The 24,608-nt window shown below is 38.5% G+C and overlaps 1 protein-coding gene across 1 annotated transcript in view; it reads left to right on the forward strand.

Moving 5' to 3' along the window:
• Window positions 1–7,594: 7,594 nt before the first annotated feature.
• The window catches only part of zdhhc18b (zinc finger DHHC-type palmitoyltransferase 18b), a 45,150-nt gene continuing 28,136 nt past the window's right edge, over window positions 7,595–24,608 (forward strand). Inside the window, exons 1-3 of the mRNA XM_057355335.1 lie at window positions 7,595–8,022; window positions 11,204–11,364; window positions 13,526–13,681. Of these exons, the coding sequence (XP_057211318.1) occupies window positions 7,781–8,022; window positions 11,204–11,364; window positions 13,526–13,681 (559 nt within the window). The 5' untranslated portion in view covers window positions 7,595–7,780. The remainder of the gene's footprint in view (window positions 8,023–11,203; window positions 11,365–13,525; window positions 13,682–24,608) is intronic.

Consider the following 24,608-nt stretch of genomic DNA (forward strand, 5'->3'; position numbering starts at 1 on the left):
TAGACTTTGAATTTTGATGTAATTCCTCTTCTGCACACACACATATTACACAAAGTATTTAGTTTAATTACATCAGAAGTAACTGTAATTAAATTACAGAAAAAATAAGAGTAATCCCTTACTTTACTTTTTCAAGGGGAAAGTAATTAAATTACAGTAACTAATTACTTAGTAACTAGTTACACCCAACACTGGTCATGGCAGTGTACAAAACTTCGGCTATTAAAGGATATTCAATGAATCTGTTATTATATCAAGTTTCATAATCTGTATACTTTCTTTGTTCTGATGAACAAACTACTACAATGGTAGTCACTTGGTAGTAGCCAGAACTGTTTGGCTTACAAGCCATTCTTCAAAAATCTTTCTCTGTTTCATGCAGAACAAAGACATGAACAAGGAACAAGAGGGTGAGTATTGGGTGAGTAATCCATGACACAGTTCTTCCGCATTCCATTCGTTTTTGCTACTGTACATGCATACAAAACAATTTGCACATCGACTGAATACAGATATCAGGTATGTTTTAAATATGTGCCCCCTGTCTGACACACTGAATATCGTCATCAGAGTACTAATATAAAACGGCTTTGTAGACACAATTGAGAGATTTTTCTGACAGTTTTATTAATATTGCATATAAATGTATTATATGTATGTATTAAAAAGTAATTCCAGCTAACAATTTTTGGTTCCCAGAACGTTCCCCTAACGTTAGTTTTTGGTTCCCAGAACGTTATTTTCTAAGGTTCGTTTTTGGTTCTCCAGGAAAGTTTTCTTTACGTTAATAGAACGTTAGTTTCTGGTTCCCATAACGTTCTGGGAACCAAAAACTAACGTTAGGGGAACGTTACCCTAACGTTATAGAAACCATGAAACTAACGTTTTATTTCCGTAAAGATAACCAAAAACAAACCTTAAAAAACTTTCTGGGAACCAGAAACTAACGTTAGGGGAACGTTCCCAGAACGTTAGCCTAAAATATTTTTCTCGGTCCGTTTACACGTCAGTAATGAATACATCCATGCTGTGTTTTTATCCATCGCTTGTCTAACGTTAATCTAATTAAAATAAGTAAAATACATCATCCCACACAATATGGAGGATGAAATCAATGCATTAGATTATTCTTTTAGCCTAATAATTCCTCTCTTCTGCACACACATATTACACAAAGTATTTAGTTTAATTACATCAGAAGTAACTGTAATTAAATTACAGAAAAAACAAGAGTAATCCCTTACTTTACTTTTTCAAGGGAAAAGTAATTAAATTACAGTAACTAATTACTTAGTAACTAGTTACACCCAACACTGGCCTTAACACTACTTGTTTTGTAGAAAGAACAGCATGCTGAAACGAGTTTGCTTAAACTAAAATGGACTGTGAAATATCACAGATTAAGTGTTTTACCACTCAAGCAGGCGCGTTCCGGCGTGTTCACGTGGGAAAGTGACAACATGTGCATACCCTCTATAGAAGTGAATGGGGGCCATGCTGTTCGGTTTCCAACTTTCTTCAAAATATCATGTTTTGTTTTCTGTGGAAGAAAGACAGTCATAAAGGCAAGAGGGTGAGTATTGGTGAGTAAATCCATGACACAAGTTACTTCCGCATTCCATTCGTTTTTGCTACTGTACATGCATACAAAACAATTGCACATCGACTGAATACAGATATCAGGTATGTTTTAAAATATGTGCCCCCTGTCTGACACACTGAATATCGTCATCAGAGTACTAATATAAAAACGGCTTTGTAGAACACAATTGAGAATTTTCTGACTAGTTTTATTAATATTGCATATAAATGTATTATATGTATGTATTAAAAAGTATTCCCAGCTAACAATTTTTGGTTCCCAGAACGTTCCCCTAACGTTAGTTTTTGGTTCCCAGAACGTTATTTTCTAAGGTTCGTTTTTGGTTCTCCAGGAAAGTTTTCTTTACGTTAATAGAACGTTAGTTTCTGGTTCCGATAACGTTCTGGGAACCAAAAACTAACGTTAGGGGAACGTTACCCTAACGTTATAGAAACCATGAAACTAACGTTTTATTTCCGTAAAGATAACCAAAAACAAACCTTAAAAAAACTTTCTGGGAACCAGAAACTAACGTTAGGGGAACGTTACCCTAACGTTATAGAAACCATGAAACTAACGTTTTATTTCCGTAAAGATAACCAAAAACAAACCTTAAAAACTTTCTGGGAACCAGAAACTAACGTTAGGGGAACGTTCCCAGAACGTTAGCCTAAAATATTTTTCTCGGTCCGTTTACACGTCAGTAATGAATACTTCCATGCTGTGTTTTTATCCATCGCTTGTCTAACGTTAATCTAATTATAATAAGTAAAATACATCATCCCACACAATATGGAGGATGAAATCAATGCATTAGATTATTCTTTTAGCCTAATAATTCCTTTTTCATCACTAAAGTAGCCTAATTTTCGATTTAAACAGCACAGTATATCATTTCTAATAAAACCACACTGTGTGTAGGCCTACCTCAACATCAGACATTATAGATATCGAAATAAAATAACCAATGACTTCAACACAATATTTAACGCAGATTTTTATTGACAGAAGAATAAACATTTAATTATCTTCAGGCTAACAATATTTTTGTCTCACCACAGAAGTATAGCGCGGCTCCGTCTTTAGATATAACAATCAAAAGCCCTGAGTTTCAGTCCTTTCATCGTGGTCTGTTGATTTAGATGTGTCAAATCAATCGAACATCACGAAAATATAAGTCTACTCTCAAATCTGTACGGTTTTAAATAAAAAATTAAAATAAATAAACCGCTAAACTAATGTGTTAGTCGGTGAGGTAAAACGAAATGACCGTTAATTTTTAAATGACGGGAGTGCGCGGCAGAGCGGAGAATGCACGTGCTCGAGCGCACACACATACAGTAACAGACAACCACACTAAGGAAATACACATGGATATAGATGATTGTATTTTCATTTAACTTAACTAGTTTATTCTTTTCAGCCATTAAAGGGCACATTTATTAATTTAATTTGGTTTTCAATGTGATTGTAACGGAGGCCAGCTAGTGAAGAGCTGTGCAGTGTGTAAACCTCACTCCCTGACTAACAGAGACGCTCTAGCGACAGGCGCTACAGACTGCGGTCTTTAGCCTCCTCGTTAGAGCGCCCGTCTCCCATTCGGACTGACGCCGGTTCGAGGCCGGGCAATTAGGGCTGGTTACATGATCTTATAATTTATGTATTGCACATGTCACTGACGTTTACCAGTTTTGACTATTTTTACCATAAAAAATAGCCAAAAAAAGAACCATCAGGGAACGTTACTTTCTGGTTATATTCTGGTTGCAAAAAAATAACCAGAAAATAACCATCAGGGAACGTTACTTTCTGGTTATATTCTGGTTGCAAAAAAAATAACCAGAAAATAACCATCAGGGAACGTTACTTTCTGGTTATTTTCTGGTTGCAAAAAAATAACCAGAAAATAACCATCAGGGAACGTTACTTTCTGGTTATTTTCTGGTTGCAAAAAAATAACCAGTAAATAACCATCAGAGAACGTTATTTTCTGGTTAGTTTCTGGTTGCAAAAAAATAACCAGAAAGTAACCATCAGGGAACGTTACTTTCTGGTTATTTTCTGGTTGCAAAAAATAACCAAAAAATAACCATCAGAGAACGTTATTTTCTGGTTATTTTCTGGTTATTTAAAAAACCCAGCCTGCAACGTTCTGGGAACGTTATTTTCTGGTTGCAAAAAAATAAAACCTGAAAAGAACGTTCTTAGAACGTTGGAACCAAAAACTAACGTTAGGGGAACGTTCTGTGTTTGCTGGGTTATTTTAGATATCACAGATGTAGGCTTCCATGACTGTTGCTCTTGCCATTCCATTTAGTGCCTATTATCCTTACCCTTGGATTTGGAAATACTTAGATTTGGAAATACTTGGATTATTATTGCATTGAAAGAATATAAACTATTTTCATTAACGGATGGTTATTGTGGGAATATTTTTCAGATAAAAGTATGATTTAAATATCAATATAATCAATAAGTGTTTTCTTTCATTAAATCATTAAGCTGTGTGATTTTGTCGTGTGCTTGCTATCTTACTCAGTAAAATAGTTACTGTGGCAAATGGGGGTTGGAGCCATAAATTATCTAGATCAACACACGCACACACACAAAGAGTGTTTTTCACATAAAATGTTATGAATCAATCCACTGCATATGTTTTAAGTATAATCATGAGTTGTGATGTGTTTTAATGAATCATAGGATTAAGAAACAACGCTACATAATTAAAAGTATTAGATGATTAAGTGTTTTCTTTTTACTAAAAGAATGTTAAGAATGTTGGTATGTTGTCCGGCCACAGGGAACTGTTTTTAGGAGACCGCTCCCCAAAAAGAAACTGTCCTGGAGAACATTCCTCAGGACTGGCGATTGACCACAGGATATACGTTTTGAAATGTTATTTTACAGGAACTAAGAAAAAGGACTTCACGGTGATTGGTGGAAAGGGAGCAAAAAGCAGAGGAGGAGTCAGAAGATACGAGCGACGTCACATACTTTATAAATATGGGTGTATTTGAATATTTTGGGTTGTTGGCTTTTTGGAGAGAGTGGTGATTTACTGGCAACCCAAAGCTTTGTTACTCCTTTTTACATCTGATAATAAACTTCTAATCGATTTTGAAGAACGTCTCCGTACAAATTTTTGAACATGCAGGACTGCCTTTAAAGTCCAACATTATATAGAATTAAGTCGATAGACACTACTTTTATATGGTTTAGCCTAGTATAAATTTAGGGCACGAGTCCTAATACTTCGATAGTGGGGGTCGATTTATGCATTTTTGCATAGGCTACTTTGTATGTAATCCTCAGGAAAAATAACGCCATTTGGGTTTAAAACGAGGGTGAATAAAATACTGACAGAAAGGCATCATATGCATTAAGTTAAGCCTGGTTGTAAGCAACCCAGTATGAGCTCTTTGATTCGTGTATAGAAATACACCAAAATCATCACTTAATGTGAAATGTGGCCCAATTACATCTAATTCATCCGAGAAATCAGTAAAGTATGCAGTTACTAAATGTTTATTATTGAAGAAACAACAGGCAAACGTGCAGATCAAAAATGGCTGCTCACTGCAAGGTTTAATCCCACAGCCCCATCTAGTGGTTATGTAAAACACCTTAAAGCAGGGGTCTCCAACCTTTTTGTAAGCGAGGGTTACCTGAAGATATAAAATCATCTAGAGGGCTACTTGTTGATAAAATACTTTCAAACTTGAAACACGTGATGCATTATTTTTAGGCTCACAGGACCAAATTCTGTTTTCTTTCACATATTTTTCCACTTGAATATATTAAAGCTTACAACACGTGCTAATAACATTTCATGATGATGTAGCACTTGGCTGATACGTATAGTCACAGATTCTTCAACTGTCCTGAGCATTATTGTTGAGCCCTGTGTTTGGCGGGCACCTTACAGAGTTTATGCGGGCTACCAGGTGCCCGCGGGCACCACGTTGGAGACCACTGCCTTAAAGGGACAGTTCAAACAAAAAATAAAATTCTGTCATTTACTCACCCTCGAGTTGTTCCAAATCTGTATAAACCTGTTTGTTCTGATGAACACAGAGAAATACATTAGGAAGAATGCTTGTAACCAAACAGTTCTTGGCCACCATTGACAACCATAGTAGGAAAAATTACAAAGGTAGTCACAAGTGCCCCAGAACTGTTTGCTTTCCATTCTTCAAAATATCTTCTTTTGAGTTCAACAGAACAAAGACATTTATGATGCAATTTAACTACTATGGTAGTCAATGGTGACATATTTCTCTGTGATTTGGAACAATTTAAGGGGTGAGTAATTTTTGGGTGAACTGATCCTTTAAAATTAAAGCATTGTTATTTTTGTATATGATACATTTTCAGTGTTCTGCATTTACTACAAAAGAGATTGCAACACTAAAATAGACGGGGTTACATACAATAATCATTCTCCAGAATGCTGCTGAGGTTGTCACATGGTTACTTTTTCAACGATGTTCAGCATGGCTCAACCACCTAGTTACTGCATGCATATAAAGAAAAACTACAGTCAGATTTCCATTTCGTATGTTAAACTCTGGTTACAGCTGGAATTACATGGTCGGTTTATGTTATACGGTTTATACATGTTTTTAACGGATAAATTACTTGGTATATGAAGGATTGATCTTTCAAAGTTAAGAAACTCCTGGATGAAGAGCGTGTCTTCTCTTCTTCTATGTTCAACAGAAAAATAGCAGTTTTAAAATTAAATATCAATGTTCTGTTTTAGGTTATGTTATCCTTGATCTTTAATTAAGTGCTTTTATATTGAAGTGTGTAATTTACTTTTTTCCCAAGTAGCATTGTACTTTTTTAGTTTCTATTCTTTCTACTTTCTCCGTTTATTTTTCTTGTAGTCCATATACTTTGTATACTCCTTAATAAGATTTTTTATTTTCCATCTTTTTATGTTTACCATATAAAACTTCCAAAGACTGGTAAATGGTATACAAATTGAAAGTGACCCCAGCAGTCTATAAAATATACATAAAAACATTTGCTTCTGTAGTTGACTCTGCCTGGTGCATTCTTGTTTATCCAACAGATAATTTCTAAAGCAGAAATATGATATTACAATAAAGGATATAAAAATCTAATTGAGAAGATATAAGTGGTTTACATGCATGTAATTAATTATTTTACTTTAAAGATTAAAATACAGACAACATTTTTGACAACACTGTACAGTCAAAACAAACCACAAGCTATCCGGCACGGGCTGCATCATCCCATGTGTGTCCCTGCTTTCATCAGGCAGCAATAAGAGTTTTATTTGAGTAAAATATCATGCATAGTATCGTAGATGAGTGACCGTTTTTAAAGATTATGTTGAAAGGTAAACTATAACGCAGTCTGTCATGTAAAGAGTTTCAACCCTGACCTGTCGCAGAGGGTCGAACCTTTGTGGCAGATGGTTTTGTGTGGTAAACGAGTTAGGAGCTTTTTGTAGTGCACTTAATGTATGCTGCTACCATTGTGAGTGTCATGTCCGCCTCACGATTACCAACAAGGATAGCTGAGCACCTGGTCAAGTCAAGGTTGCCGTTTGCGCAACATTCTGATAAATTATTTGGCACTGCTTGTTTATTATAACATCAGTGCTCAACATGACATCTGTTGAGTAATATGAACATATAAAGACATTTTCTATTTTGTACAATTTAACAAACCCATTAAAACATAGTACATTTACATGTATGCATTTGGCAGACGTTTTTATCCAAAGCGATTTACATTGCATTATATTATAAATTTAGTTTCTGACTATGTGCAATCCCCTGGGTTCGAACGATCTTGATCTTGGTGCCATGCTCTAACCACTGAGCCACAGGAAAGCTAAAGTAAAATTGAAACATAAACACATACATATACATATTTACATATACATACATAGGCCTACATATTTGGCACCGCTTGTTTATTGAAACATGTAGCGACGGTGACGTCATAACGTGTCACGTCACATACCAGTCGTATATACCACCGCCGTGTTTCGTCGTGCTTCTATTGGATCGCGTTCTCTTTGTTGAGATAGCAAAACGCTGTCTATGGCTGTCGGCGTGATTTCTCTGTAATGCCACTATAAACGACGTTTATCCGATCATTATCCAGCAGCTGATATCTGATGGACACTAAACGCGGAGCGGCTTGTTTCTACCATTGCGAATGATGAAAAAACGCGAGTATCAGCAAATAGATCCTCAGGCACTAGTGACATCCAGGCCAACACCTCCATCGCGACCTCTTCCCGAGCAAAAGGCCAAACAAGTCCGGAGAAAATGGGAGGTGTTTCGCGGGAAGAACCGCTTTTACTGTGATGGACGCATCATCGTGGGGCGTCAGAGCGGCGTGCTGCCTCTCACACTGGGGCTTATACTGGTCACCAGCGGACTATTTTTCATATTCGAGTAAGTGGTCAGTTTTTGGTTGATGATTTTGGTGGTAACTGTTGTATGAAGAGACAATACTAGGGTTTCGTAGCATGCCAGATAACATCAAAATGACACATGCCTACATATTATTATTGTGGTCTACAGATTTATCATTTGGAATAAAATATCTTGAATAAGTGTTTTTCTCTAGAAGTGGGTTCAAAACAATAATTTAATTGTATAATGAATCTAAAATGAAAAACTAACATACAAATATAATTTGTATTTCATACGTATTATACGTTTCGTAATGGACAAGCCAGTGGATTCAGTATTTGCTGGTTTAAACAATTATTTCGTATTTTTCTGTTACATTTCTTTTATTTCATAATAGACTGTGCACTGAGCGCAGCCTTCCTATTTCCGGTTAAATCTCCGGGTGCGAAAACTTTTCCGGTCTGTATTCTCCCAGAGCAAATGTGCTTTACCAGCGGTCATTTTAGGGGTAATATAGATTAGTAAAATACATCTTATAGTTATAATTTTATATATTAAACATGTCACAGTGCTATAATACATAACTCTAGTTTAGTCATGCCCTGCAGCGTTTTAAATACATACGTGACTGTGGTTCCTCCAGGCATGGCTGTCCCGTTTTATGAAGCTTCACAGATATCAAAAACATGTTCCGAGCATGGATTTACTTTATTACACGTAAGGATTTTTAACATCCACTGATTGAGCCACAGCACCTCAGCTACTGAAGAACGAATGGTCTATTTGTTAAAGCGCTAGCATTAGCTAATGCTAAAGAAAATACGTAACACTGTGGATACATTATTTGGTTTTATTTGTACAGATTGTAATGTGAATAAAAAATAACGTAATTATATAAATATGTACTTACATATTTCTGTACTGTAGGCTACATATTTGTTTCTGTACGTAATATGCATTATATGTGCACTCGTCCATATCTGTGTTATTAATGTGTACTTGGGAAGAGAGAGCTAAAATTTCGTTGTATGCAGCTGTGAAATGACATTAAAGATATTCTATTATGCATAAAAATGTAATCCATTTTGTAAAATGTAACCCAAAAATGTAATCCCGAAGTTAACTTCAAGTCTGTGTTTGGTTATCGGTCTGGCTAGTAATATAACAGTTTATTTAATATTTTATTTATATTAATTGTATTATTTAAGTCCCATTGCGTTCGATAATTTTATCACTTTAAACTCATCTTTAAGCATTAAAGTAGCATATGTAATGTTTCCTGTGATTTTTGTCAAGCTTGTATATAATAACTGATACATTGAAATTGCCAGGTAAAATGCAAATACTATAAAAAAACTATTAAAATATGTCAAACAAATGTCTTTGAATTAAATAAGGTTTTGTCAATACAATATACCAATGTATATAGTAAAGTAAAATATTTTTTAAATGATTAAAAATGAATGGACTATTTGAAATTCTCACAATACACAGTAAAAATGCTTACTACTATCAAAAGATGTCCTTCTCATGTTATACCTCTTAAGCATTTCTCATATTTCTTGTGGTTAACAGTACGATGTTGTCTGTGATCCTTGGAAAACTATTAAAAATGTAAACATTAAATTGAAGCTTAAGGTCACATATCCTTTGGTGTGTTCTGCTACTAAACTTTGTGGCTGCCCTGACTTCATCATAATTCTGAAACATGTCGTCCTCTCGCTGATCTCTTCTGTCATCTGATTCTGACTAGGAGCTGAGAAAATACATATATCCTAGTATTAATGATTTGAAAGTCACACTCGTAACATAACTATGGGAGTTATGTAAGAATGTAAAAATATATTTAAAACATAAAAATGTAAGTTACTGTCATCAACTTAAGGTGAAATGTTAAAGGGGTGGTGCAACGGTGTGTCATGCATTCTGACTTCTTTACAATGTTAAATGTGCTGTCTTCTCATGCTTAACATGGTCAACTTATCAATAAACGAGTTGGGCATATTATGTAGTATTTCTGTGCTCAATACACTCCCCCAGTGATAGTACAGGTTTCTTTTTTCTTAAGGACTTTGTTGCAAAGCATAACAGAACTTAAGGGAACTCTTAAGCAGTGAAGGGTAAATACTTACAGTATTGACAGCCTTAAGGTTTCTTTAGTTGAACCCTTAGGTTTTTTCTTGTAACCTGTTTCTCATTAAGGGTTCCCTTAACCCTATATCTAAGTGTTTTCTTAACTTAAGGGTTTTCATACAACCGGGCACAGACCCTTTAGCTGGCTGCTACTGTCTCAGCTGTGCTAGACAGTTTCATTGGATGCACGCACCTGGCCCGAAGTTAACTTAAAGTCTGTGGTTGGTTATCGGTCTGGTTAGTAATATAACAGTTTATTTGATATTTTATTTATATTAATTTATATCAACATTTTATTGTATATTAATTGTCCCACTGCCATAATTTTATCACTTAAAACTCATCTTTAAGCATTAAAGTAGCATATGTATAATGTTTCCTGTGATTATTTCTTCATGTCTTAAATGATTTGAATGTAATTCTATGCCCTTGCTTCATTTATTATTCAAGGATAAATGAATATGCAAATTAGTCCCCACCTCCATTCCATGTGTGAGCTTGGACACATGCCTCATTCGACATGTGAGCAGCGCTTGCTCGTGTTGCAGAAGCGGAGCTGAAACAGCAGCGATCATTTCAGTGCAGTCTTTGCGCCATCATTACATATCTATGGCTCAAATCTGTTGATGTACTGCAAACTGCATTTTTTAAACTGTCTTTGGTAAACTGCAGTTTTATGGAGAAAAACTTATATTAATAAGACTATATATAACTTAATACTTGTTTAATAAAAAAATGTTTAAATAAATTGTTTAAAAAGAGGAATTTGCACATGGTTTATCTTAAAGCATATTACAAACACTACATAGACTATAAACAACATTAAAAACTAGATTTTCACCACGGGGGACTTTAAATTAAAACTACTCTGCAGTTATTAATTAATTTACCGGAAGTTAAGTTTGGGTCACATAACATTTATTTATGTTTTGGCAGCTGAAACTGTCTATAAGGCATTTGTTTGTTGTTGAACATTGGAGTTGCAGTTCACTAGGACTGGAAGAATGAAACATTTTATAGGGACACAGGATTTTAGACCTTTTTCCAGTATCAATGTTTTCTTGACTCAGCTGTTCTGTCATTATAGCTGCCCATTCCTGGTGAAACATCTGACTGGCTTTATTCCAGCAATCGGAGGGGTCCTATTTGTGTTTGTGATCATCTCTCTTCTCCATACAAGCTTTACAGATCCAGGGATTCTGCCCAGAGCAACACCAGAAGAGGCTGCAGACATTGAGAAACAGATTGGTGAGGGAGCATACCTCTGATAATAACATTTTAAAATACTACCATCCTACTGAAAAAGATTGGTCATCGTTTAGTCACTCTCATGTTGTTTCAGAACCCCTATGATTTTCTTTCATTCACAGAACACACAAGGAGATAATTTAATATATAGCCATTTTCACTACTGGTAAATTGCCAGAAAATTACAGTTAACATGTCTGTCTGTCTTCCCCCTCTCTCTCTGGGTAACTGCATATACAGGCTCAAGCAATGGCTTGAGATGAGATGTGTAAGAATTTAGTCTTACCAACAAAAAAATTCCAGGACAAATACCTTACAAAAGTCTTGAGATAAAACCTATGAACAACGTCTTCCGGCCCATTGAATTCTTAGAAAACAATGCACAGCCCGAGGTGTATTGGCATTACCACCTCTGTTTTTTTCTAAAACATTCTACGGCCCGTTGAATTACCACACTGAAGAAGAAGAAGAAGAAGTAGTTTGTTTTTACATAGCACCATTCCACAAGCTCAAGGTCGCTTTACAATGAGCACTTTCAAGCAAAAAATTGTTTTCAAACAGACATACAAATATACAAGAAAAGATGCAAGATTGTTGATAATACATTTCAAACAAGTACTGTATGTTTTCAAATGTGTTTTGAAGATGGATAGAGAAGAAGATTTGCGGTGCGTTATGGGTAATGAATTCCATAACCTGGGGGCATTAACACTAAATGACCTTCCACCTGCTAATGCTAAGAAGAATCCCCAAATCAGATGATGCACTGAGGCAGTTTTAGGCACTCATTAGGCATAAAGGCCCATTCCCAGGCTGTTATGGAATAGAGTTGCTTTGTGTTCTGAAAACATGTTGATGTTTTATGGATTAATTTTTTAATAATTTTCAAGTTCAGTGATGAAAAAGGAATATTAAGAAAATATTTGAAAATTTGAAACTCCTTAAGCAGTTTGAGATTATTGTGTCCACTTAAATTCATCTGTGTGTGTTTCAACTGTTAGGGTACATGTAGTGTATATATTGGTTTTAATGTAGTCTGAGCATAGGAGCTGTGTGTAGCCGTGAGGAATTGTCTAACTTCTCGACACTCAACTTTTTTTATTTTGTGAATAATTAAATATTAGGAAAAGTGTTTTTTACATGTTGTCTACATGTATTATAATTTGTTCTTTACATCTATGTAGCAGATATTTAGTAGGAAGGCACTTATACATTGTCATAAGTGATGTACTATTTGGCAAAGTTAAAAGAATAAGTTAATTGCTTTTTTGTTAAATGCTTTTTGTGTGGTATTGCTAATGAATGTATTTTTTATTTACCTCAGCACATCATACTAAGTGATGGTATATAATTTTGCACAAATAAATCTGTATTTGTAGTTGTTGATTGTGCCTACTGTTTAACCTTAAAATTTTTACACAAATCATTTCGATATTTGGTCAGTGTCAATTATTTAAAGGTCCTGTGTAATCTATTAACAGAAATGCAATACAATATACGTAACTATGTGTTTAGTGGTGTATAATGAAGTGTTATGTTTTTCTTACCTTAGAATGAGCTATTTCATAGATCTACATAAGCGCGGGTCTGCTTGCATGAAATGTTGTTACCATGTTGTTTCTACAGTAGCCCTAAACGGACAAACAAAAGAAGCAAAATCATGATGACATCTTAGTCCTCTCTCAGCCTCCGTAGTGCTTCAAAAGGGAGGGGTGGATTGAGCCGTTTGTTGCGATTCACAACCTCACTGCTAGATGCCGCTAAAACACACAATTGTTCTTAAAAGCACCAAAAAATGAATGAAAGCTTGAATAAAGTTTAACTTGCCTATTAATTGCCATATCTGGTTAAAAATAAACATAAAATTTCAGGTAACTTGTGGAGTTATTTTCTACAAGCGAATCGAATTGAAGTTACATTATCTGTAAAATTTGACCTGACAACTCAAATTATAAGCTTACTGTAGGAATTTAGGGTAAAGAAAGTAGTTTTGAACACTGGTATTTTATATACTTGCTCACTAAAGTAGTAGTTTCTAAAGTAGAAATTAAGTTCAACAACTTAATGTTGTTAGTTTGTTCTTTAAGTTTGTAACTTTTTTGTAACTTGAACCTTATACGTTATTAAAACCCTAATGCGTTTATCTGTTGTTTTTTCTCAGACAACCCAGATGGCTCTTCCTCATCCTACCGCCCCCCTCCGCGCACTAAAGAGATTGTCATCAACCAGCAAGTGGTTAAACTCAAGTACTGCTTCACCTGCAAGATCTTCCGTCCTCCTCGCACCTCTCACTGCAGCCTGTGTGATAACTGTGTGGGTGAGTAAATATTTTACAAATCCATTCACACTGAGTGTACAGTGATTGTCTGATGGCTCAGCTTGTAGCTACAGGTATTTAACTTTGGCTATAGTAATAGTCAAAGTGCGATTTGCTGGGGGAATGGAGGGGATTTCCCCCTTTTGGTCTTTTTATCCGTCCCTCTGCTCTAATATTTTTATCCCTGGTGTGGACAAAATGTATCCCCCTGCCACCATTGTGACTTGATATTTAACAAACCGACCATATAAAATATACCTACAATTAAGATATTTAAAATATATATAAATAAAAACCTGCACTCCTGCAGGGTGATGCAAACAAAGATAAAATCAGAAATGGATTTTCACTGTCAGCACTTCAACTTGTGTGACATAAGATGACAGTGCATCTAGGTCACATGACGATTCTAGTTCCAGTCTTGAATCTAGGCACAGCTTTTCATAGTGTCATCTCATTTTATCATTTTATTTTTACTTGACCACAAACTGTTGTATATATGTTGAAATGTGATATGAAGGCAGTTTATAGCAAACCTTTACTCGTCTCTCTCAAGCAGAAAATACATAAACCCTATTCTGTCTGTCATCAATGTCATTGCCCAGAAAACCCAGAAAACATTGATAAAGGCTACTTAATCTCAAATTTGTAAATATTTTTTGCACCACACCTGATGTTTCCCAGCATAATTATTATTGAATATACAGTAGAAGTGAATATATGCTCTAACTACGTTTAAAACATCAGAATGTCTGTGTTTGCTGGCTCGGTTTGAATTAGCGTTAAAAAGGAATATAGTTTCAAAATTGGTTTATTAAAGTTATAATTATTCTATAAATGCTACTATAGCCTAATGGACTACATATAACTCAGTGTGGTTTGTCATGTATTTTCTTGAAACTTTCCAAAACACCCCCCTCTGATTTTTTCCCCAAATCGCACCCTTGTAATAGGGATTCTTTGTTGTAGCAGATAGTATATTGAGGATTTTAACAAACCCCTAATCCAAATGATTAAACATCTAGGTGTAACTTGTTCTGCATCGTGTGTTGTGCTATGATGTTTTAAAATATAGCTGCAAGCAGCAATTAAGGGGTCAAGCCCAACCACGGCCCAAAGGCAAATATTTTGGACATGTCAGATAATCAGATTTTGAAAACCAAGTTTAAAAACAGGCAAATGAACTTAGAACACAATAAAATTGCTTATAACTTTTGAAAACTAGGTTGTGCTGTCACCAAATTTTTATGAGGCAGACGAGATGTGCCAGTGTTGATACATACTAAGTTTCGTGTCAATACACAAAAGTGTCGCTATACTGCTCTCCTTGTGCGTTTTGCCATGTGTGAACACAATTTAGCAGCAAGCCAAAATCCACTCAAAAGAAGACTAGAGTCAGGGTATAGTTTCCAAAACTCCTTATTTACTCCAACATGCTTTGAATGAGAGTGAAACTAAAAAAGGCACTACACAAATAAAGTTCTCTTAGTAAACAGAATATAACCATTTGCACACAAAGTTATAAAGAGCAGAGTTACCTATAGTACAAACAGCGTACAAAACAATACTTAATTATTACCAATATAGCATAAAAAATAAAGACAATGTTCTCAATTTACACATTTTACTATATCTACTTACTGACAATGCTTTCGAAGGCATGAACATTATAGAAAAAAATGGAGCAGCAGTTACATGAAGCTTAATGCTTGAGAGAGCTGAACAAACTAAAACTAAGATGGCTGCTTCCTTGCTTGGCAAGGAAATTTCAAAATAAGAGTCCCATGCAAGAGACCTAACATACTTAATAAATGTCAGGCGGGGAGTGTTCTGTCCTCTGAATTAAGATGTAATCTATAACAAACTGTTCAAATGAGTGTTCTTACTTTCTAAGCAGGAGAATGACTTCAGATACAGGCCTTAGAAAAGTCTTGCAGGACCCTTCTTTAGTTACTTTAAGGACAAGCTTTCTAACGTTACTGTCTTGACCAGGGAACACAATTTCAACAAGTGCCAGAGGCCATTCGTTCCTGGCTACTTGTTTGTCCTTTAGTAGTACTATGTCACCTTCCTGGATATTTGGGTATGGTTCTTTCCACTTTCGACGCTCTTGCAGTGTTTGCAGATATTCTCGTTTCCAGCGAAATCAGAATTGGTTGGCTAGGCTTTGTACTTGTTGCCACTGACGTTTGAAGATGTTCTTTTCATAAAAGTCTCCTGCTGGAGGTGGCGCGCCAGTTTTTTGTGTCAGGAGCATTGCAGGGGTAAGTATCATGGGTGAGTCTGCATCCATAGAGACAGGAACTAGAGGTCTGTTGTTGATAATTGCTGTCACTTACGCCATAAGTGTACAAAGCACTTTATCAGATTGGTTGGAATGTCCTTCACATGTCAGCATTGAGTCAAGAATCCTCCGGGCCAGACCAATCATTCGCTCCCATGTGCCTCCCATATGGGAGGAGTGTGGTGGGTTGAAAACCCATGTGCATCAATGAAATTATTTCCACAGTCAGAATGTAGTTGTTTTACAGGGCCACGGATGGCGAAAAACCTGCGAAGTGCGTTGATGCAACTCGTAGAGTCCGTAGACAAAACGACTTCAATGTGGACTGCACGGGTGCTCATGCAGGTGAAAAGCACCGCCCTGCGTTTACTGTGAGCTTGGCCACCTCTTGTGCGGCGAGCTACCACGAATAGCCCCTTCTTTAAATGTACGACCTTGATGCACAAACTCATGGTAGTGCTGTATGAGCAATGCAGAAACGTGATGCTTGCCTGGTAAAATGACTGGATTTTTTCTGGGCAGCTTAAATCTGCCAGTTTTTCAAGTAGACCATCTTCATCCAAGAAAGGATTCAGCTTTGAGAGGGCAACTTTACCACTTATCTGTCCTCCATTAGAGAGTGTTCCAATATCCTTGTTAAATGAGTCCCTTTGCACAGAGCGTATTATCACATTCTTGGCTTTTAACAGCTCACTTACACTGTGTGGTTGTGAACACAGGTGCCAACTTTTACATGTATTGGACTCATTGGTGGATCTAAAAGATCGAGCTACATGAATGAGCGATGGAATGGCTCTTTGTAGGGATTTCCAAGAAAGGAATCTCTGAAATCTGTCAGAGGTTAGTTGTTTCTCCTTTATTCCTGTGGTCAAGCTGTCACAGTTGGCCTGATTTTCGCATCTGAGCCCGCAAAGATACCTTTCATAATGAAGTCATTTTAGCGTGGCTTACGCAGGAATGCTGCACCTGTAACAAAGTAGATTCCTTGATTTGCGAGGCATGGATGGACCTGGAAGCAATGTCAGTAGGTTTGTGCTCAGTGGGTACGTATTGCAACTGCTTTGGTTCTGAAAACTTCCTTATTCTCTGTACTGTGTTGTGGACATAGACGTAGAAATGTTTAGTTTCGTTGTAGATGTAGCCGAGCACAATTTTGCTATCACAGTAGAAAGTAATAGCATCTGGTTTGAAGTCAATCTCTTGGACAATGAGTTCTGCTACTTCCACTGCTGCACAGAGCTCTAATCTGGGTAAGGTAAACTGACTTTGGTGTCAGTTTTGCTTTTCTGAAGATGAAGCCAGTGCTGATCTGCCCCCCTCCATCTACTGTCCAGAGATATGCTACAGCCTTTGTTGACGCATCCGAGAAAACACAGATTTCCTTGTTATTCACTTTCGAAAGAGAGTTGGCTGTGTAAGGACGAGGAATGTGAAGTTGTTGCAAGTCTCTTAATGAATCTCTCCATGTTTCCCATGTGGCAATGGCGCATCCCAGTCTATTCCTTCGATGCATAGTTCTCGGAGTAAAAACCTTCCCTGTATAGTGACAAGAGCCACAAGACCAAGAGGATCAAAGAGACTGTTGATTATGGATAGGACACCACGACGTGTGAATGGTTTGTCATTAACTGATACCTTAAAGGTAAATGTGTCAGTTGCAGTTTCCCAATTCAGACCAAGGCTGCGTTGTGTAGGCATGGTTGTTCCTCCAATATCAAGGTCCTTGATGTCTTTTGCATGATCTTGAGCTGGGAATGCTTTGAGGACTTGCACACCATTAGACACAATCTTGTGCAGCCGCAGGTTGTATTCAGAGAAGGATGCTTGCGTTCTCTTCAACAGGTCTACTGCTTCCTGCATTGCAGATGCAATGTGCTTAAGATGAGGTTGATGGAGAGCAGCCTCGGGTGTTGGAATTTCATCACGGTTATTGGGTATTTCATCACATTCAATTAATGTTGGAAGTGCGAGACTAATTCCACCATTTGCGGCTTCAATCCGAAAACAATTAGCTTTTCTTCCGGAACACTCTATCGATCCAGCACATGTATTTAGGCTATAAGGAGATGCTTTGCCATTAATGTTGAATAAGTCAAAAAATGTTGACCTGACCATAGATCTGTTGCTCTGATCGTCGAGCATAGCATACATCTTTACTGCACTCTCTCGATGCCCCTCAGGATACACTTTGAAGAGACCTATTTTGGATCACGATTTCGTGGAAAGGCCGTGACAAACTTCAGTGCAGAGGGCGCTCATGTCTTGTGTTTTTGGTATTTCTCCTGCATCCTCCCCACCATGCTGTATTAGAGGACTTTGGGATTTAAGCGTCCATGAGGGTGGACCAGGATGCAAAGCTGAGTTGTGACTGTTGCTGTTGCACTCATCACACTTCAGAACGGCTTTGCAGTCACGAGCAAAATGTGAAGACGACGAGCAGCACCTAAAGCAAAGCCCTCTATCTTTCAGGTAAGCTTTTCTTTCTTTGAAGGCTCTGCATTTCTTTAAGGGGTGAGGCTTATTGTGAATTGGACAGTATTTAGCTGGATCACCTTTATAAGAATTTTGAACGTGCTGTGCGTCGTGAAAAATTTCAGTCTTGTGTGTTGACACTGGGGTCTTGAAGTTGGTGCGTCTTGGAGGGAGTCCTTCATACTGTGGACAGCAGCTGCTGGAAAAGGCAAAGCTGGGATCATTGCGTGTTTTGGCATGATGCAAATGAACTGTGTGAAAAATGAGAAAGGAGGGTAAGAGACACCAAACTCTTCTTTAAACTTTGAGCCCTGAGAAATCCAGTTCTCTTGTAAGGTATAGGGCCATTTTCCACTATGGGCCTAATACCACGAGCAGTGTCTAAATATGCTAAGCTGGTAGATACCCATCTTCTTTGGCTGAGAGCAGCTCCAATAATAGATCTCCAAGCTCTCTTAGTTTGAGGTTCTCTCTGCCTGAAATTCTGGGAAAACTGTCTAATTTTATAAACAGTGCACTTTCGATCACTTCTGGTGAGCTGTAATATTAATCAAGTCGGTTCCAGACCAAACTCAAAACAAAGACCCACGTGGGGGTAAACATAACAAAACAGAGAAACATGAACAAGATTAACTAAACTGACAAGACTAAACTAATAACACATCACAAAGGACCACTTCAAACTAGACTAACTAACAAGACAAGAACTCACCCACACGACACAGTGCAACATAACAGTACAATGATCCGACACCAGACAGAGAACACAGGGGCATTAAATAGAGGGACAAATCAAAGGGGAACAGGTGTGGGGCATGAACTAATAAACAACCAATAACGAGAGATACAAAAGGGCGGGAACACAGACAAGGACCGGAGAGAGTATCGAAGGCTGACAGGGTCAAAATGACTCTCTCCACACATAACAAGGGATCCTGCCGTGATTCTACCACAAGATCAAGACAGACATGACACGACGAGGCAGAATCACGACCGGACCCCCAGCCTTAAGGAGCGATATCCTGACGCTCCAAAAGGCACAAACAAGACAAGACAATGACAAAAACCATAATACAAGACATGACAAAAACATGATACATAAAAAACCAAACACTGACATGGCGCCGGCTGGAATGCCGGCTGGACAGTACATAGCGCCGGCTGGATGGCCGGCTGGACAGTACATGGCGCCGGCTGGATGGCCGGCTGGACAGCACATGGCGCCGGCTGGATGGCCGGCTGGACAGTACATGGCGCCGGCTGGATGGCCGGCTGGACGGTACATGGCACCGGCTGGATGGCCGGCTAGACAGTACATGGCGCCGGCTGGAAGGCCGGCTGGACAGTACATGGTGCCGGCTGGATGACCGGCTGGACAGTACATGGCGCTGGCTGGAGGGCCGGCTGGACAACATATGGCGCTGGCTGGATGGCCGGCTGGACGGTACATGGTGCCGGCTGGATGGCCGACTGGACTGGACATGGTGCCGGCTGGATGGCCGACTGGGAGGCCGGCTATCACTGGCTGGGCAGGCCTGGATGTCGACATGACAGGACAGGATGTCGGCGGCTGGGCAGCGCTCTCTGGCAGCTGGGCAGCATTTCCGACGGCTGGGCAGCGCTCTCTGGCAGCTGGGCAGCATCTCCGACGGCTGGGCAGCGCTCTCTGGCAGCTGGGCAGCAAACAAGGACAAAAACACACAAACAGAGTCGACTCGACAGGCCTGGGCACCAGCTGGTAGGCCGGCAGGGATCTGCAGCGGGAACAGGACACCGGCGGCCTCAACCCTGGAGGGGAATCCGACGACCTCAACCCTGGAAGGGAGCTCGGCGGTCTCGATCCTGGACGGGGTTCCGGCAGTCTCGACCCCGGAAGGGAGTCCGGCGGTCCTGACTCTGGACTGGAGCCCAGCGGCCTCTACCCTCCAAGGGAGTCCGGCGGATTCAACCCTGGAAGGGAGTCCGGCGGCTTCGACCCCTCCTACTGAGATCCCTCTGTCTGCTGGGTCCAAAATGGTCTGATCATTCTGTCATGATTCTTGGGTGAGGTGAGACACAGTGACAAGGAGAGAGGACCCAAACGCAGACAGCTGGTAAGGGGTTAACAAGACTTTTAATAAATAATTAACCAAACTCAAAACAAAGACCCACGTGGGGGTAAACATAACAAAACAGAGAAACAAGAACAAGATTAACTAAACTGACAAGACTAAACTAATAACACATCACAAAGGACCACTTCAAACTAGACTAACTAACAAGACAAGAACTCACCCACACGACACAGTGCAACATAACAGTACAATGATCCGACACCAGACAGAGAACACAGGGGCATTAAATAGAGGGACAAATCAAAGGGGAACAGGTGTGGGGCATGAACTAATAAACAACCAATAACGAGAGATACAAAAGGGCGGGAACACAGACAAGGACCGGAGAGAGTATCGAAGGCCGACAGGGTCAAAATGACTCTCTCCACACATAACAAGGGATCCTGCCGTGATTCTACCACAAGATCAAGACAGACATGACACGACGAGGCAGAATCACGACATGTTGCCACTTATTGCTGACCGGTACTTCTGCTGGCTCCTCTTTCATGTTTCTTCGTAGTTTTGCTTTTTGCATTTTTGGCTCTCTTAATGAGGAAGATGAAGAAAATGCATCAAGTACTACATACTGACTATCATTCACCTGCACTATATTTTTCTCAGATACAGTGGTAAGTTGATTCTCATCTGTTACTTGGACTTGTTTAGATTTGCAGTCATGAGACTGATTAGTGGCTTGCTCGGAGTAATATGTGGCTTGGTCCCTGACATAATCACTTGTCTGTGCTTTGTGCTGATGAAGAGTGACTTTTCCGGTCATACGGTTCCTCATCCTCAAGCTCTGCTGCTGCTTCTAATATTTCCACTTCTGCGCTAGCAGCTGCAGCCTCTTTTTCTAGATGCAGTGCTTCCAAGTTAGCTTCTAGTCTTGCTTTGTCGACTTTAATTGCAATTTCTCTCTCCGCAAAATTAGCTCGTGCTCGTGCAGCCTCTGCCTTAGCGTGCTGCAGCTTCACTATACTGCTCTCCTTGTGCGTTTCGCCATGTGTGAACACAATTTATCAGTAAGCCAAACTCCACTCAAAAGATGACGAGTCAGGGTATAGTTTCCAAAACTCCTTATTTAGTCCAACGTCCAATTCCTCAAAAGTGTCACAAAGAGACAGACACATGACTCTTTTGGCAAGATCGCCTTAGAATTTGTTGACGCTGTACACGAGAACCATTCAATTAATGAAAAATCTTTTAATAACTTTTAGTCAGTACTGTCTCCAGATGTTACATACCAAATTTCGTGCAGATCTGACAAATTTTGTAGGAGTGTAGGAGTAAAAAGTATGTTTTTTCTACAATTCAATGTGGTGGACAAGAAGTATGGAGGAATATGACAAGTTTGATATTCAAGTACTCTGCTTGAGCCAACAAATATAATAATTTAAATCGAATGACTATGTAGTATTTTTCATATGTTATAAACATTTTCCCATTCGATTAATCAAAAACCTTTTAATAACTTTTAGTCAGTACTGTCTCCAGATGCTACATATCAAATTTCGTGCAGATCTGACAAATTTTGTATGAGTAAAAAGTATGTTTTCTCTACAATTCAATATGGCGGACAAGTATGGAGGAATATGACAAGTTTGATATTCAAGTACTCGGCTTGAGCCAACTCAACTCAACTTTATTTATATAGCGCTTTTTACAATTTTCATTGTTACAAAGCAGCTGTACATGAGACATATTGACTATAAGCAAAACAATTAAAGTTGTACCTGTAAAAACATGAAAAAGGTGAAAATACAGAAGACAGACATACCCACATACAAAACACTCCACACACACAATATGCACACGTACTAACACACATAGACATAGACACACACACACACATGGATGCGCAGACTCACGGACGCGCACATACGCACACACACAGACACGCACGCACACAGACATGCACGCACAGTGAGAGCACACATTTAAGATAAAGGAGAGAGAAGCACATGTCAAATATAACAGACTATAAATTCCTATATGCAATATTAATTAAGTAAAACTTTAAAATTCTAATTCTAAAGCAACCCCCCGGCCAGGCAAATTGTGCAAAAAACAGTATGCAAATGGTGGCAAGGAACCCAAAACTCTAATCGAGAAAAAAAACCTCAGGAGAACCCAGGCCCAACCAGGGGATTCCAGTTCCCCTCTGGCAAAAGCTGCTGCCTCTGCACAAGCTCGTGAAAATAAATAAATAAAAATAAATAAACTTACTAATAAGGTAAATTATAGTTTTAAGATTATCATTAATAATCTAATAGCATTTGAAATTTTGTGGTGAAGACGTGTCAAGTGACCGCGTCCTTCTTTATCCAGAGAGAAACACAGGTCAAATATTAAACAGACTATAAATTCCTATATGCAATATTAATTAAAACTTTAAAATTCTGAAGCAGCCCCCCAGTCAGGCAAATAGTGCAAAACAGTATGCAAATGGTGGCGAGGAACCCAAAACTCCAATCGAGAAAAAAAACCTCAGGAGAACCCAGGCCCAACCAGGGGATTCCAGTTCCCCTCTGGCAAAAGCTGCTGCCTCTGCACAAGCTCGACAGTGCTTGCACAACAAGGCTAAATAAATATAAATAAACTTACTAATAAGGTAAACTATAGTTTTAAGATTATCATTAATAATCTAATAGCATTTGAAATTTTGTGGTGAAGACGTGTCAAGTCACCACGTCCTTATTTATCCAGCTTTATCATCTCAGCTCTTGTTAGGTCGCCGCTTCCCATTCTCCACTCTACCATCAGGTCTGGGCATGAACTGCATCCTGCTCGCTGTGGTAACCTTGGAACAGTGAGACAAGACTGGCTGAGAGTAGAGTATTGTTCTGCACTCTTTGATGCAACAAGTACATCAGTTGTGTTCCTGGTTCCGGTTGACTTAACTAATGCAGCCTAAACCCTCGTCACATTTATATTATGGAAGTGTAGTGTATGCAAGATTAAAAAGATGCGTCTTTAGTCTAGATTTAAACTGACAGAGTGTGTCTGCCTCCCGGACAGTGCAGGGAAGACTATTCCAAAGTTTAGGCACTAGATAGGAAACGGATCTACCACTTGCACTTGATTTTGAAATTCTAGGTATTACCAACTGACAGGAAGCCTGAGAGCATAATGCACATGAAGGACTGTAATACAAGAGGAGTTCACTCAAGTACTGAGGGGCTAAACCGTGTAGGGCTTTATAGGTAATAAGCACGATTTTAAAGTTAATGCGATGCTTTATAGGTAACCAGTGCAAGGTTGACAGAACCGGGCTAATATGTTCATACTTTTTTGTACATGTAAGAACTCGAGCTGCCACATTTTGGACCAGTTGGAGTTTTTGTAATAAGCTTGCAGGGGAACCACCTAACAGTGCATTACAGTAATCTAGTCTTGATGTCATGAATGCATGAATTAACTTCTCTGCATCTGACATTGACAGCATATACGGTGTTTAGATATATTCTTAAAATGGAAAAACGCAGTTTTATAGGAGTTGGAGATGTGGCTCTCAAATGACAGATTACTATTGAATAGAACGCCAAGATTCTTTGCTGACGACGGGGGTTTTATGGAACATCCGTCAATAGTTAAGCAGTATTCTTGGTTGTTACATATAGCAGTTTTCAGTCCAATAAGTAACACTTCTGTTTTGTCCGAGTTCAGTAATAAAAAGTTGTTACTCATCCAGTTTTTTTATATCGCCTATGCATTCCATTATTCGATGGAACTGCTGTGTTTCATGGAATATTGAGGAAATATAAAGTTGAGTATCATCAGCATAACAGTGAAAGCTATCTCCGTGTCGCTTTATTTTTTGTGTCGTGTCGTGCCGTGTCGCCAACAAATTTACTAATTTAAATTGAATGACTATGTTGATTTTTTCATATGTTTAAGCATTTTCATAAATTTCATTATATGTGTTGACCACTAGGGATCGCTGACCTATAACTTTACAGGTCCTCTCAGGACTTGACCTTGATGAACCATACCAAGTTTCGTAGAAATTTACCCCTGAGTTTGTAAAATACTGCATTTTTATGACAATATTCCAAATGACTATCCATTGACTCGG

Source organism: Triplophysa rosa, linkage group LG16 (genome assembly GCF_024868665.1).
Source record: "Triplophysa rosa linkage group LG16, Trosa_1v2, whole genome shotgun sequence".
In the NCBI taxonomy this organism is placed as follows: domain Eukaryota; kingdom Metazoa; phylum Chordata; class Actinopteri; order Cypriniformes; family Nemacheilidae; genus Triplophysa; species Triplophysa rosa.